The sequence below is a fragment of the Passer montanus genome, unplaced genomic scaffold (genome assembly GCF_014805655.1).
Source record: "Passer montanus isolate IOZ18808 unplaced genomic scaffold, ASM1480565v1 scaffold11, whole genome shotgun sequence".
Classification (NCBI taxonomy): domain Eukaryota; kingdom Metazoa; phylum Chordata; class Aves; order Passeriformes; family Passeridae; genus Passer; species Passer montanus.
In genome coordinates, this window is record NW_024357613.1 from 15,760,215 (window position 1) to 15,773,937 (window position 13,723).

The 13,723-nt window shown below is 36.4% G+C and overlaps 1 protein-coding gene across 1 annotated transcript in view; it reads left to right on the forward strand.

The window, feature by feature from the left end:
* The window catches only part of IMPG1 (interphotoreceptor matrix proteoglycan 1), a 54,729-nt gene that overhangs the window by 7,767 nt on the left and 33,239 nt on the right, over positions 1–13,723 (forward strand). The window contains exons 2-7 of the mRNA XM_039728549.1: positions 4,918–5,151; positions 8,478–8,644; positions 8,854–8,882; positions 11,256–11,323; positions 12,344–12,429; positions 13,318–13,464. Coding sequence (XP_039584483.1) covers positions 4,918–5,151; positions 8,478–8,644; positions 8,854–8,882; positions 11,256–11,323; positions 12,344–12,429; positions 13,318–13,464 — 731 coding nt within the window. The remainder of the gene's footprint in view (positions 1–4,917; positions 5,152–8,477; positions 8,645–8,853; positions 8,883–11,255; positions 11,324–12,343; positions 12,430–13,317; positions 13,465–13,723) is intronic.

Below are 13,723 nucleotides of genomic sequence, written 5' to 3' on the forward strand. Positions count from 1 at the left end.
GGATGTGGGATCTTCACTGGTGCCATGAGGAGAGTGCCTCTGAGTCCAGGTATTACCTCAGTGTACTTTCTGTGCTCCATCTGGTGTTTACATTGATCAGCCGACACAGAAATCTCCAGATCAACTTTTCAGGACTAGTTGTGAAAAGCTCTAGCCATGCTTTTGTTACTGGCTCAATTATCAACAAAATGTTGGTCCCGCTATAAATTTAACCTCAACATGTTCATGGATCTTTGCTGAATTAACCTTCCTGATAAGCTTCTAACATTTTTCTTTACATAAGCCTGGTCTTTTAATTATTATTTTATCATGCATGCAATATGTCTCATTTATCAATCAAGCATTCCTGTGTGTCCTAAGAAGATCCACTGATTTTTCAGACTAATCTGCTTTTTCACACATTTCAAACCTTTTGATTATTTTAATGATGAATTATTCAGACTTCAACAATTTTGTCACCTTGAATTTTGCTGGCAAATCTTTAGTTACCATATTTTTAATTCTTCTCTTTCTATTCAATGGCATATAAATTTTCTCAGGTGAAATAAAAATAAATGTTTACCTGCAAAATAATACTGTATATAAATGTTCCTAGCCAGAGATCATCTACATTGCTGAAAAATGCAATTTTTCAACTCCTACTCCAACTACAAACTCCAAAATTTGAGGCCTTCCAAACCTTGTACTATTAACAGAAAGAAATTAATAAAGCTATATAGAGAAGCATCTGCTCCATTTACACAAAAAGTTATGAATAAGGCCCTCTTCCTCCTATATTTATAAAAGCAAATTTTAAAAAACAACCAAAGCTGACCAATTATCTGAATAACTTTAAACTATTTTTCTCTAGAATCCATTTCAATAGTGATGTACTTTTCCTTTTTTTGGCATGCAGATTGTTAAGAACATATAGGAGCTTTTGAAATCTGCTCTTCCTGCCTTGTTGTTTTCGTTAGGGTATAAATTTGATAATGCAGGTCTCAAGAGACACAGAGAAGAGGCCTGGCCTAATTTCAAGAATTTCAAATTTTTAATATGTGAAATGAATACAATTTATCTGCCTGAAACCAAAACCTGAAGAGCAGTACTGTGCACATGAGAGATCGGTATGGATATCAAAGCACTTTGATTAGATCCCATATGAATTAGATTGCTGCACCATATTTGGAAAATTGCTTTATGGTGTTTTGAAAACAATTTGTTATATTTGTCTAAGTTCAGGACTAGATGTCAGGAACTCCAGAATTTAATAACAGCTGACAGTGATTCTGTAGATAACCTTGGTAAAACTACCTCAATATTTTTCTGCAAATATGTCACCTGGAAATTTGGACATGGTGTAGATTCTTTTATGTGAGAATAAAGGAGAATTAGACCTTTGTTTAAGTCATCTTGGAGATTAGCTGAAGTGGACTAAAGCATTATCAGACTTCTACAGTTATCTGTCATTCTGCCCTAGAACTATCAAAGAAAACTAAAAAACATAAACATACCTTTAAAAAATAAAACAGTCATCTCTGTGAAACAACAAGGTTAAATAATAAAAAGTCTAATTGGACAGGGTATGTTTGCGGTAAACACTGCCTTTTAATTATATGTGCTTGTATTAAAAAAAATAATTAGAAAAAAAATAGAGGTGTTATTTTTTTATGAAAAGTTAACCAACCTAGTGGTACTTGGATTATTTAGATGATCAAATGATGTGCCTGTAATATTTGCATCACTCTTGTGTATTCAATTACTATGTTGCATAGTAAAAATAAAAGGGATCAACTAATATCTATTGATTCCATTTCATAATAGCGTGTGTCTTTTGACATTTTTTTCAACCCGGATTGAAATGCTTTTTTGAAAGCATCTAAAAAGGTATAGATAGAGGCATATTTTAGTAAAGTACATGGATGAAACATCTGTGAAGCTTAGGTAAAAATTTCTCAGTTCAGAATTTCCACAGACACAGGGTAAAACACAGATCTGAAGAATTATGAGGAAATTTTTATGCCAGAGGGCAAGTTTTCTTCCAATCACAATCAGCAAATATTAGGAAATTCATACTGGAAAATCATGTGGAGAGAAAGGCTGATGCTTTCTCCAATTCAAATTTTACTTTAGTAAAAAAGTGATTTCAAAGAATTATGATGATAAACATTATTCTAGTAAGAGGAATTTACTAGCCACAAGATATAAAGTAAATTAAACCTATTGCAATAGATAAACTTCAGAAAGAGATCCCTAAAATAAATTTTAAAAAAAGAAAGAAAAAAAAGCATTTAAGGGAAAGAATGAAAAGAAAAATAATTTTAAAAATTTATACCCACTCTAAATAGGATGGCAGAAAAGTGCAAACTGAAAGCAGAAAACAACTGGTCACTTCTCAGAATGAAAAGCGCAAATAGGGACCCTAACATGGAGACTTTGAAATCATTACAACAATCATTTGAGAGGAATGTCCTTTGTCAATTTTATGAATAGTATAATTCTTAATTCAAGTTAAAGACTTAGAGGTAAATCCTGGAGAAGAAGCAAATCCTTCAAGAAATGCCTCTGCTCCATACAAAAGCTATCAAAGAGCTTAGTGACAAAATCCTCTGCCCCAGTTGGTCAGGCTGCCTGGGCAGCTGGTCTATCTCAGCTAATACACCTTGTGAAAAGTAATAGACTTACAATTGGCTACTTTCCACGTGGATTTTTGATTCTCTCTTCTAGGGGATTTCAGTTATTTGAATATAACATTGAAATAACTCTGTCTCAGCTGACTCAGTGTTTGGCCACTTGGGGATTCTGTTGAACCCAATGATGTTTCCACAGGGGAAATTCTCTTTATGCAGTTTATCGTTCAGAACCTGACTTTAATGTGGAAAAATTACTTCCATTTAATTCCGTGTCAAACATTATATGACTACATCATCGTTTTAAATTACCTTGCAACAATTAGGCAGTTCTAGATCTGCAGGTCACTGTCCCTGCCATGCATTAAAAAGTAATAACAATGACCTATTACCTTTGTTTTATAACCTTTCTTTCAAACAATATTTGTCACAACCAAGTAGTTGACTTTTTTCTATATCACAGTAGCACCTATCTCAAAATATAAATGTTAGTACTATGATTTCTACACAGTAAACAATGGATGTTCCTTTGGAACTAAATAAGAATTGAGACGTATGATATGCATAGATATGTAGATATGTATATCTATATATATACATATCATATATATGATAGATGATATATATCTATCATATATGTGTCTACACATAGTAGAATGTGAATGCTCCCTATTCTTCATTTCATATACTGCTCTTTTTATAAAAGTATGTTTTTCAATTATTTTTCTCTCATCATTTATCTGCCCACTTTTCTTTAAACATTTAATTAACACTACTCCAAAGTGTCAAGATAATGTGTTTTTAACCTTCCTTATTTTCTCTTGATTTGCCTAAGAACAGGATAATTAGTATTTGTTATATATAGCATGACACTTCTTTCTCCAGCAAACTGATAGTTTTTTCCTCTTATTTTTCTTGCTAGTGCTACTCCTACTGAACTTACTCCTTTTTAACCCTATTTTTTCACCTTATTCTTTCATTAGAATCTTTAAAACCATTTTTCAAAGTAATTTTTTCACTTGATTAATCAGGATTCAGGAACACATATACCTTGCTTAAAGCTTTCTAATTCTTTCAAATTGTCTTCTATTCTGCTTATATTTTTCTTTATTTTTCATCTATAATTACTGCATCAAATCACTGTATCAAATTACAGCAAAAAAGGGTATTTCCAAATTTGCTTTAACAACTTATTATCATATATACAAAATTTTGGAAGATAACTTAAAAGATACTCATTGCTTCTGTCACATGATCCTGCAAAAGGCTGTATTTCATCTCATTTAAATCTGTATTTATGCACTATTTTAAAATTAGTTTTTTCACATTACATTTAGCTACTATGTCAAGTAGTACTGCAACACAAATACTTAGGAAGTGGAACCAGATGAGTCCTGAATTTTTGTGATGGAAGTTCCTCTGCTTGAGGTTATCTTGACACCCCGGAAGCTTTTCCATTTTTCATAACTGAATAACATCATAAGTAAAATTTAATCCTAGGTCTTCAATTCCTGGTCACTGATTTCACTATTTTCTACTGTAACTGTTCCACTTTGCTAGGAATACTTAAAGGTTTTTTGAAATACGATGCCAGAGAATTCACAACATCTGACATCCAGTTGCAAAGAAACAATCAAAGTCTTTTCTGGTTAATACTTCGGTTTATGTGAGGGGAGGATAGAGGAATGCACTGTGGAGTAAAAGAGAGACTGGAAAGAGGTCTTTCTTTTCCCAAAGGTAATAAAACTCCTGTTCAACTTCTGAAAGTTTCAGGGTCTAGTTCTTGGGATATCTTCAAGGTTATGAACCTGATTTGAAGGGAGATGTTCCTTGAAGCCCAAAGGAAAGATAAGATTTTAAAGACTTAAGGTACAACAATTTCTCATTTTACTTATCTGCTGGTGTAGACATTACTTATCACTGTACTGTAAATTTCCCTACAGGGCAATATGCTCACAAATGAGATGCTGTATCACAGAGTTCAAGCACTTAAGTGTCTTTTGTGGATCTAATCCAAAGTCACTTTTGAAAACAGGATTTAGAGCTTCTGAAACTTTTACCCTGTGTGTCCTGGGTTCATGTGGTGAAATACAAGGAAATTAGTTACCAAGCCACTTGAGCCGCCGTTCCCCCGAGGGGTCAGAGGCTGCTTCTCCTCAGCGCAATTACTCCTCAGTGCATTGACTCCACTGTAATGTAGCAAAAAGGATTCTCAAGTTCATGTCCATTTTTAAGACATAAACTTGCATTGAATACCTACTGCCTAGGCAAAGCATGTTTACGTACTTTCTTTTTATTGTTTTTACAGAAATTCCTGATAAAATAAACCGTGCTGAAGCCAAACATCTTGCAGTCACCTCAGGGTCAGACAAAACAGAAAGAACAACAAAGCGGTCCAGGATATCAACCATAAGGCGGATATTTGACATGGCAAAACACCGAACAAAGAGGTCATCCTTTTTCTCAACTGGTGTGAAAGTTTGCCCACAAGAATCAGTGAAGCAGATTTTAGCCAGTCACCAAGCTTACTATAGATTAAGAGGTAAGATGATTATTGTAGTATGTACTTCCTCCTTCAAAGTCTTTCCTTCAAGTAAGGAAACACAGTAATTTTCCAGAATCTTGTTCTTCACCTTTAGGCAGTGTATGTGCTATTGACTTTATGCTTTATTTTTACATAGATAATCAAATGTTACATGTGCATCAGCAGGGTTCAAGATAGACAGTTACCAGGAGAAAATAAAACAATGCACTCAAAGGACTAATGAACTCAGAGTAATTGCAGTGCTCTAGCATGGCTGAACAAGAAGAACAGATTGTGCTTGCATTAGTGTTGAAAGAAGCACCACCTTTCTCAAAAGAGCAGGTACCATTGTTGCTGTGCAAAATCAATAGCACCAGTTTAGGAAAAGTATTGGAATTATTTAATGGTCATTGCACAATAGTGTTGGTGTATCTGTAGTTATACTAAGTCTATGGCAGTGTTGGTATACAATAAACACTAAGATACTTGCTAGCAAATCGTGAAAAAAGCTTAGGGAAGAAGAAATATTTGAGGTGTTTTAAAAATACTACTTGCTCAACTAGGTCAGTCACTTCCCAGCTCTTTGTTTTACTTCCCTTGGCTACAGAAAGCCTATTGAGTTACCATAGGGTCTCTCTTCACCAATTTTCTCTCTTTCTTCATCTGCCCCTCCCAGTCTTTCATCCTGTAGCTGTTCTATTTTGTATTCAAAAAATGCATGTTTGCACTGCAGATGGAGGGTCCAAAGCTAATTCTAAAACCTAGTCAGCATTTCTGGTATACAAGTATCTAAGACAACATCTACTCTCTAAATCACCTTTCCCTATCTATTTTTTCCTCTTTACCTGACACCATCCATTCACATTCATCTGTGTAACCTGGCTGCTCCTTAGCTCTCTTTTGGGGAACCAACTTGTTCCCTCTGAAATGAGACCTGGAGGTAAAGCTTCAAAATTTTTACTCCAGCATCCACTTGCTATAGGCAGCATGAGAGAACTACACTTGTGGTATTCACATACTCTTTGACTAGAGAGTGAGACATAATTCTCTCTCCCAGGATTTTTCCTGGGGAAGGCAGTGAGAAAGCTCAGAGAGAGAAGAAAAAACAATTCTTTTTTCTATTCGCTGTGCCTGTTGTTTGGCACATGTGGAATGTGTTACGGAGATTGTTTACAGAAAGGGATTTGTTAATTGGACACTGGTGATGTTGTTTGGACTGTTTGACCAATTAGTTCAAAGCTGTGTCGTGACTGTTGGAAAGGGTCACTACAGAAAGGGATTTGTTAATTGGACACTGGTGATGGTTGTTTGGACTGCTTGACCAATTAGTTCAAAGCTGTGTCATGACTGTTGGAAAGGGTCATGGGTTTTTCTTTAGTGTAGTTTAGTATTAGTATGTAATGTAATATAATGTAGCTTAATAAAGCATTTGTTCAGCCTTCTGAATCATGGAGTCAGAGAACATTATTCCCCGTGGTGGGGTCGCCCAGCATCGATATACACTAATATCTCTAGCTATTCCTGTAGATATAAAAATATTTGATATTCATTGTAGTATCCAATGGGCATTAGACACAAATCTGAAATGTGTCACAGAGGCTGATCCAAAAAGCATTTCTTAAATAGAAATTAATCCTCAAAGTCCCTGAAACTCCCTGGTTACCTCTCAGATTGGGCTGAAAACAGCTCAGGTATCATTAACCTGAACTCAAAAAAAAAAATATAACTATGATCCTTCCATTTTAAAAAAACTGAACATGACAGTAATACTAGCTTTTTGGAGAGCAGCACGTCAGCTGGGATATTGGACTTTATAAGTCTTGTAGTGCAGGAAGGTTTAAACTTAAATACTCCTTTTCCCCAGTAGTATCATACACTCACAAAATTTTCAAAGCAGATGTCATCCAGTTTGTCAACTGAAACTGGAGTGCTTTCCAAAAAGTAAGCAACAAAACACACTCTGCAGCTGAGTAATCTGTGCACTCATTAATAAAAAGGTGTTTCTGCTCCCTTGAACAACTGCATATTTTCCATTACAATGTCTTTTCATCAAAACGTCAAAAAAATTTTCCTTCAAGACCAGAAGTTCTAGTAAAGACTTCTGCCCTCCCAGTTGAGCATGATAATTTATCTGACAAAACTGATGAATGTAAACAAAAAAGAGCTACACTTGCAAATATGGTGATACAAGAATAATCCTTGAATCTGTAACCACAGTACAATCCTTCATGTAAAAGCAATCTGGTACCCGTGCTGGAGCCTGAGAACCAGGACCCTTCTGTGGGACAATCTTACCTTCATTTTGTTTTAGATATATACTTTCAAGTTCTTTTATGTGTCTAAAGCCTAGGAGATGACCTCTCCCACTTCAAGTTCCAGGACACATTTGTAACTGAAAAAGCACTGTGGATCATATCAGTCATCTAAAGAATTTTTCTGCTAAGAAAATTTAGACAACTTTATCCTTTTTTTACATATATATGTATTCCGTGCTTCCAGGGATAAGCACACAACACAAAACAGCTCAGATGTAGGAGCTCAGACAGTTGCTGTAGGATACTTCAGCCTCCTGTGACCTTATACCAACTCTGAAGATACACATCATAGCTTAGGTCACCATGAGGACAGCCCCTTACGTGGGGCAAACTGGGAGAACACACTACAATGCCTCCTCAGCTGGTCACGTGTCACATTTATCTGGTAACTGGATTACTTATCATCAGATGGTATATCTTCATTCAGCAGTAACTGCTCAGAAAAACAAATACCAGAGAGTTGCAAGAAAAAGGAGATAGAAAGTAGCTTTAATTGCTAGCTCATAATAAATAAATGAATCTCTTCAAAAGATAGCCTGTTCCTTTTTAATAACCTGACCACATCTGCTCCACATGCAGCTGCTCTACTGGGAGGGCAGGTCGTTCCTGAGGTATTATTGAGGGGCCCTAACACAGCTAGGTGAGTACATGCCTACAGCAAGTTTAGAGTAAACTTACTGCTCTAATTTCAGAGACACCCATATTTTAGGTAATGCAGATAATGAACTCACTCTAAGCCAAAGTAGATATCAAGTACTGAAAATAAATGTCCCATCTCACAGTAATGAGCTTTGCAAAATCAAGTGCTAAAGGCAACAGCTTTTAAATTACCAGCAAGTTTTGGTTAAAACGTTTTTTCTGAAAAGTTTGAAAATCCCCTTCTCTAAAAGAATTTTTAAACAACATTTTGAAGAAGTGTGTTCCTTCATCTTGAGTGATAATGTGCAAATACTAAATCACTGTTAAAAGGCTTCCAAGTTTACTATTTGGTACAAAGCATCTATCCCCAGCCCCTTTCTTCTTACTCAGTCTGCCAGGAAGCTGTGTGGGAAGCCTTTCGTATTTTTCTGGATCGGATTCCTGACACTTCTGAATATCAGAACTGGGTTACTGCCTGCCAGAGAGAAACCTTTTGCATATTCGACATTGGGAAAAACTTCAGCAATTCCCAAGAGCACCTGGAAATAATTCAACGGGTAAGGATTACTGACATCTGTTTAGAAACTGGGAGAGATTTCCAAGTCTCTCCCCACCTGCTCATTATTAAGGGCAAAGTATTGCTCAGGAAAAGGAGGGGGTGTGTCTTAGAAGGAAAACATAAAAGTGTAGTAAACAAAAGAACTAACAGGCTCAATGGTTGGATACACACACTAGTAAAATGCTGTTTTTCTTAATCTTTTTGCAGCGAGTAAAACATAGAACCTTCCAGGAAAGGTAAGTAGCACAAGTAGAACCTTGCACTTGATGTTACTGCCTCCTTTGTAAAGATATGTGTAGATGTGTGTGTGGATGTGAGCAGATATTCAGATAGCACTGTGGTGTATTTGGTGTGTGCTTTGAGAGATGTGTATACTGGATAGATCACAGGACACTGTAATTGATTCATAATTAATGGATATGGTCAAATGTCTGAGTTACCTGTTCATTTCAAGACACCCCTGAATGTTTTCTCAGATGTGAGCATTAAACCCTGACAGAGGCTTTACATTAGGTTAGTGTTGATTGGCAGTGTGACAAAACTTGCTGTAATTCTCAAAAGGAAAGTCAGCTTAATAAAAATTTAGCTGAGAGGCTACTTTAAATAATAACATGGAAACTCTTTGCCTTCACTTAAGATTTCTCCTGTATTTTTGTAAATCATAACAGTGTTAATTGATGTGATACTTTATTCTGTAAACTCTTTGGGAAAAGTATGCTCCTGGCAATGCTCAGAAGTTGGAGAATAGCAGGATTAGAGCTACCATACTGAACTCTGGTTCCCTGTATATAAATACTACAGTGCAGACAGAAAAATCACTGTCCACAACTTCTGATGGATGTTTTTTTCCTTCAAGTTTTCTCTGTTTTTCAAGAGATTTTCAGGCACATAATCTTTTCCATTAATAAGTTACACTGTCTCCTGATCACAGAGGCCTTCTGTGTCTTAATTCATTCTGACAAGGGAGATCTGACATATTTTTAGTGATGCAGGGCCTAATTGAACTCCCCTGGAAGTCCAAAGGGAGGCCTTTTCATTCATCCTGGTGCAAGCAGCAGCAGCAAGGCATTAAGTGAAGTGACTGATCTCAGAGTTCTTAGGTTCTCTGTGAACAGTACTGTTTTCCCTAGACACAATACTGAAGGTGAATTTAATTCCATGAAATTTCTTGTATTTTAGCTGGAAATACAGACAGCAATGATTATACATGATTGGACTTCAACTTTACTACAATATTTTGTATCTTCTGTAGATATCATGTAGAGAAATCAGTCTCCAAGTATAGATCCAACACATAACTAGTTAACATTCTGAAAACATTACAAATAATACTTTAGTTCTCACCACACAAGATATCCAGGGGAGGTGGTAAATCAGTTGTCATTCATTCATGTTCTTTATTTATGTTATCAAGCATTTATGTTGTTCCTGTAGCTCAGGACACCTTTTCTGTCTGTGCTTCAAGCTTTATGCTGTCTCAGTTAACACCACACTACACATTTGCAGTGCCCTTATTTCTTTCATTCATACCAGTTTTCACAAATACTCCATCTGTATGCACTGTAAAATTTGAGGAATTATACTTTACTCCCCAATTTCAGGAGAGAAAATTCTCAAAATATTCTTTAGAAGATTCTTATCTAAGAACCTAAATTTTCCCAAAAGCTGCACATTAATAACAAATTTTAAGGCTATAGAACAATTTCTATTCCAAGTAAAAGACTCTTTAATACATTTATTTATTTGTAAATGTACTTAGAGATGGATACTACTGCTGTTTTTCAAGCAAGCTAACAGTAGCTAGTAAAAATGTGTTCATCACCACGTGTCTGTAAAACTCAAACCAGAAAATAATTATCAACAAAACCAAACCAAATTCTGTGATACATCATACCCACCATATTCTTATTTGAGTTTTTAGCTGTCCTCCTTGGGGACCATGGTAGGCATTAACCTGTGATTATTACATCCAGAAGCAAAGACTAACATTCCTACATCTCAAAATAATCTGGATTCAGGAATCTGAGTTGATGCTATAATTATTTGGAAGCATCCTTATGGTATTATAATGCAGGCTGACAACTGAAAAATAAGTCCACACACTATTTTCTCACACCACACCATATGAAACACACCTGGAACCTGAAATGTCCATTGGCTCTAAAATTAGAAGAATCCCAAAGCCCTCACTGAGCTACCTTGATAGGATGAGAAATAGCAAAGAAGACAAAGGCTGATTTAGGTGATGTACGAGAAGCCTTGCTTCCATTTTAGACAGTGGTCACAACCCTTCAATGACTTCCAAGAGTAAAAAAAAAACCAGACACAGCGCACTGATTTAATCTCTGTGATCCCATCCCTCCGGAGGCATTCATAAAATCTGTCGCAAAACCTCATGAGCAGATTCATGACAGGATTGGTAGACCTTATGCTGTTCCACTGCCTGTTAAATCAGGTCACAAAATGTTCTATTAGAGATAACTTCTCTCATTCTTCGCTTATTATAGGGATAATTTCTATATGTTTTTGGTTTTTTACAGTTTTGGTAATGTACCATTGCTGGTACAATATGCAGATAATTAAATCACTCATTTCTATTTGATTGATAGGAAAGATGAAATATCAGCAGAGAAAACAGGAGGCAAAAAGTTGGAAGACATTCCCTCCATTTCTACAGGTAAAATTAAATCTTCTTCTGTGTCTGCCTGTTAAATAAAATTGCTAAGGCAAATGATTCTTAGGTCTTAGAAGGCTATAATTTAATTAATGTTGTAGAATGCTTCTACAACAGTTCAGTGGAGTGAAAATGTTTAAGCAAAATAATATTTGAGAAGAATTTTTTTATCTCTTTACAACATATTTGCTACTCAAATGTTGCATTCAGTTTGTCTTCAAATGTATTTGTTTACCTAGTTTCAAACTTGGATAATACAGCATTAATTTTTCTTCAGTTAAAAATACCATGTAGAATGTCAACTGCTGCATTTTGTTAACCAAAATAAGCAAGCAAGGAAAATAAACACTGACAAGCAAGAAAGTCAGAGTGGTGCCAAGACAATGAATTGATCCAATTATTACAATTAGGTCTGTTGTGTACTTCAATTCTTTAAAATAATGTTAGCAATTCACACAGTTATAAAAATCTGTAAATATGATCACTTTGGTTCAAGGAGAAACCATCCTGAACATATAGTCTTATGAAATATAAAAGAATCTTATTGGGAAGGACTTCCAGCATGATAATTTGGCCTCTAGGTGGAAAACTCTGTCAACATCTCTTGTTACCTTAAATTGAGCCCTAAAGAAAAGTGGCTGTCATAGGGACAAAGATCCCAATTGGCAAAATTAAGCCTAGACACGTGGTGATACATGATGTGGCATGACAGGAAATGACTAAATATTATTTACTCACACAATTTCATTGATGCATAATCAAATAAGTGCTATTTTTGTCTTCAGTCTCACACATGCCACTCTACTATGGTTTGACCTGGAAGAAAGGTTGTCTATTGTACAAAATTTAGCAGCTTTACCCATTCCCTAAGTCATGGCCACCTTCCACTGTCACAGGCTTGTGCTCAAGCACACCTCCTGAGGGAAAGCTGCTCCAGTGAGCTGATCCCTGACCAACACACAAAGGGGAAGACTTTTGATGTGCAAACCGTTCTTTCCTGACTTTTCTTTCTTTCTCCCCCAGGCTCTCCTGGCACACCCCCCTCTCCATATGCACCTAATGGCACATTGCTCAACGAAATTTTCAATGACACAAAGACTCCTGTGAAGGTGAGAGCAGCCTGTGTTCCTACCCACTTTTTCACTCATCTTTTCCTTTTGAGCTCAGCTAACAGGAAAGAGGGAGAAACCTTATAAACAGTGCTTAAAAAGAAGGGCTTCCCTCTGTTTCAGCTAGCTCTGTTTATTAGCATCTGTTAAATAATAGAGTAGTGCATGATGCTTTTTGAGTATATAGTAGAAAGTACAAAAGCATGGCAACCAGCTTTTAGGCAGTTTTCATTCTTTTAAGGAATGTTGCCTATTTTGCACCATTTGTAATGTTGCCCTTCATTAAATAATGCCAAAAAAGAATACATGCTGGGCTTTCCATGACACAAGAAATAGGACTGGGCCTTCCTTACCTTTTTCTGCCCAGCCAGCTGTCAGAGAGTTCTCCACTGCTGCCTCCTCAGAGCAGCCATGCAGCAGGGCAGTGGGGACTGCCCCTCTGCACACTAACAGCACCTGCTGGAAGAGACACCTCTGAAAGAGGGGAGGGATGCTGGAAGAGGCTGTTGTTTTCCCTGTCCTGGCTTCTGTGGTCTCAGCACAGACATGCTGTATCATGGGTAGGGATAATTCCATTTGATTATCGGCAAAAAATCAAATGCAAACCTATGAACATGAAACAGCTGTGTGACTTTATGATGATGGAACTAAGACTTGGTAACAGTCTTAGTGCAAGAAAGTAATAGAAACATGTTTGCAAAGACAGAAGAATTAAGCCAATAGATGTACCTAGGAGCTTTCACCTTTTGTGGAATGTAGTTCAGAAAGTTGTTTTGGGGATGGGCTTAAACAGGAACATTTCTACCTATTAAATACTGAATTTTGGAGGGGGGAAAATATCTCTTAGCTTTATTTCTTCTCTTTTTGTCCTTGCCTTTTCTTTTCCAGGAGCTGGGAACAAATGCAGTCCCTGAACTGCCTGTGGAGCAAATGGTGGAATTCAGTGTGACTCTCACTGATCAGGAGTACACAGCTGAACTTAGTGACCCCAACTCCCCAGAGTACCAACAACTAGCTGCCAAATTTCAGCTACAGGTAGGGATGCTTCATGAATGCAAAAAAATGTTGTCTCTGTACCTTGGCTGAGGTTCATACTATGAAATTATCTTCACCACAAAATAGGATTAGAATCTACTGCTCTCACTTTAAACAGGTCATTCCTGTTTTCTCAAAACCTTCGCATTTCCTTCATGTGTAGTATCAGCTTAGCCCCTCATTTAAGCCATCTATTCAGCCAGCAAGCTAACAAGCCAACATCTTTGACATCAGTAGAAGCCTCAGATAATGGATGAAC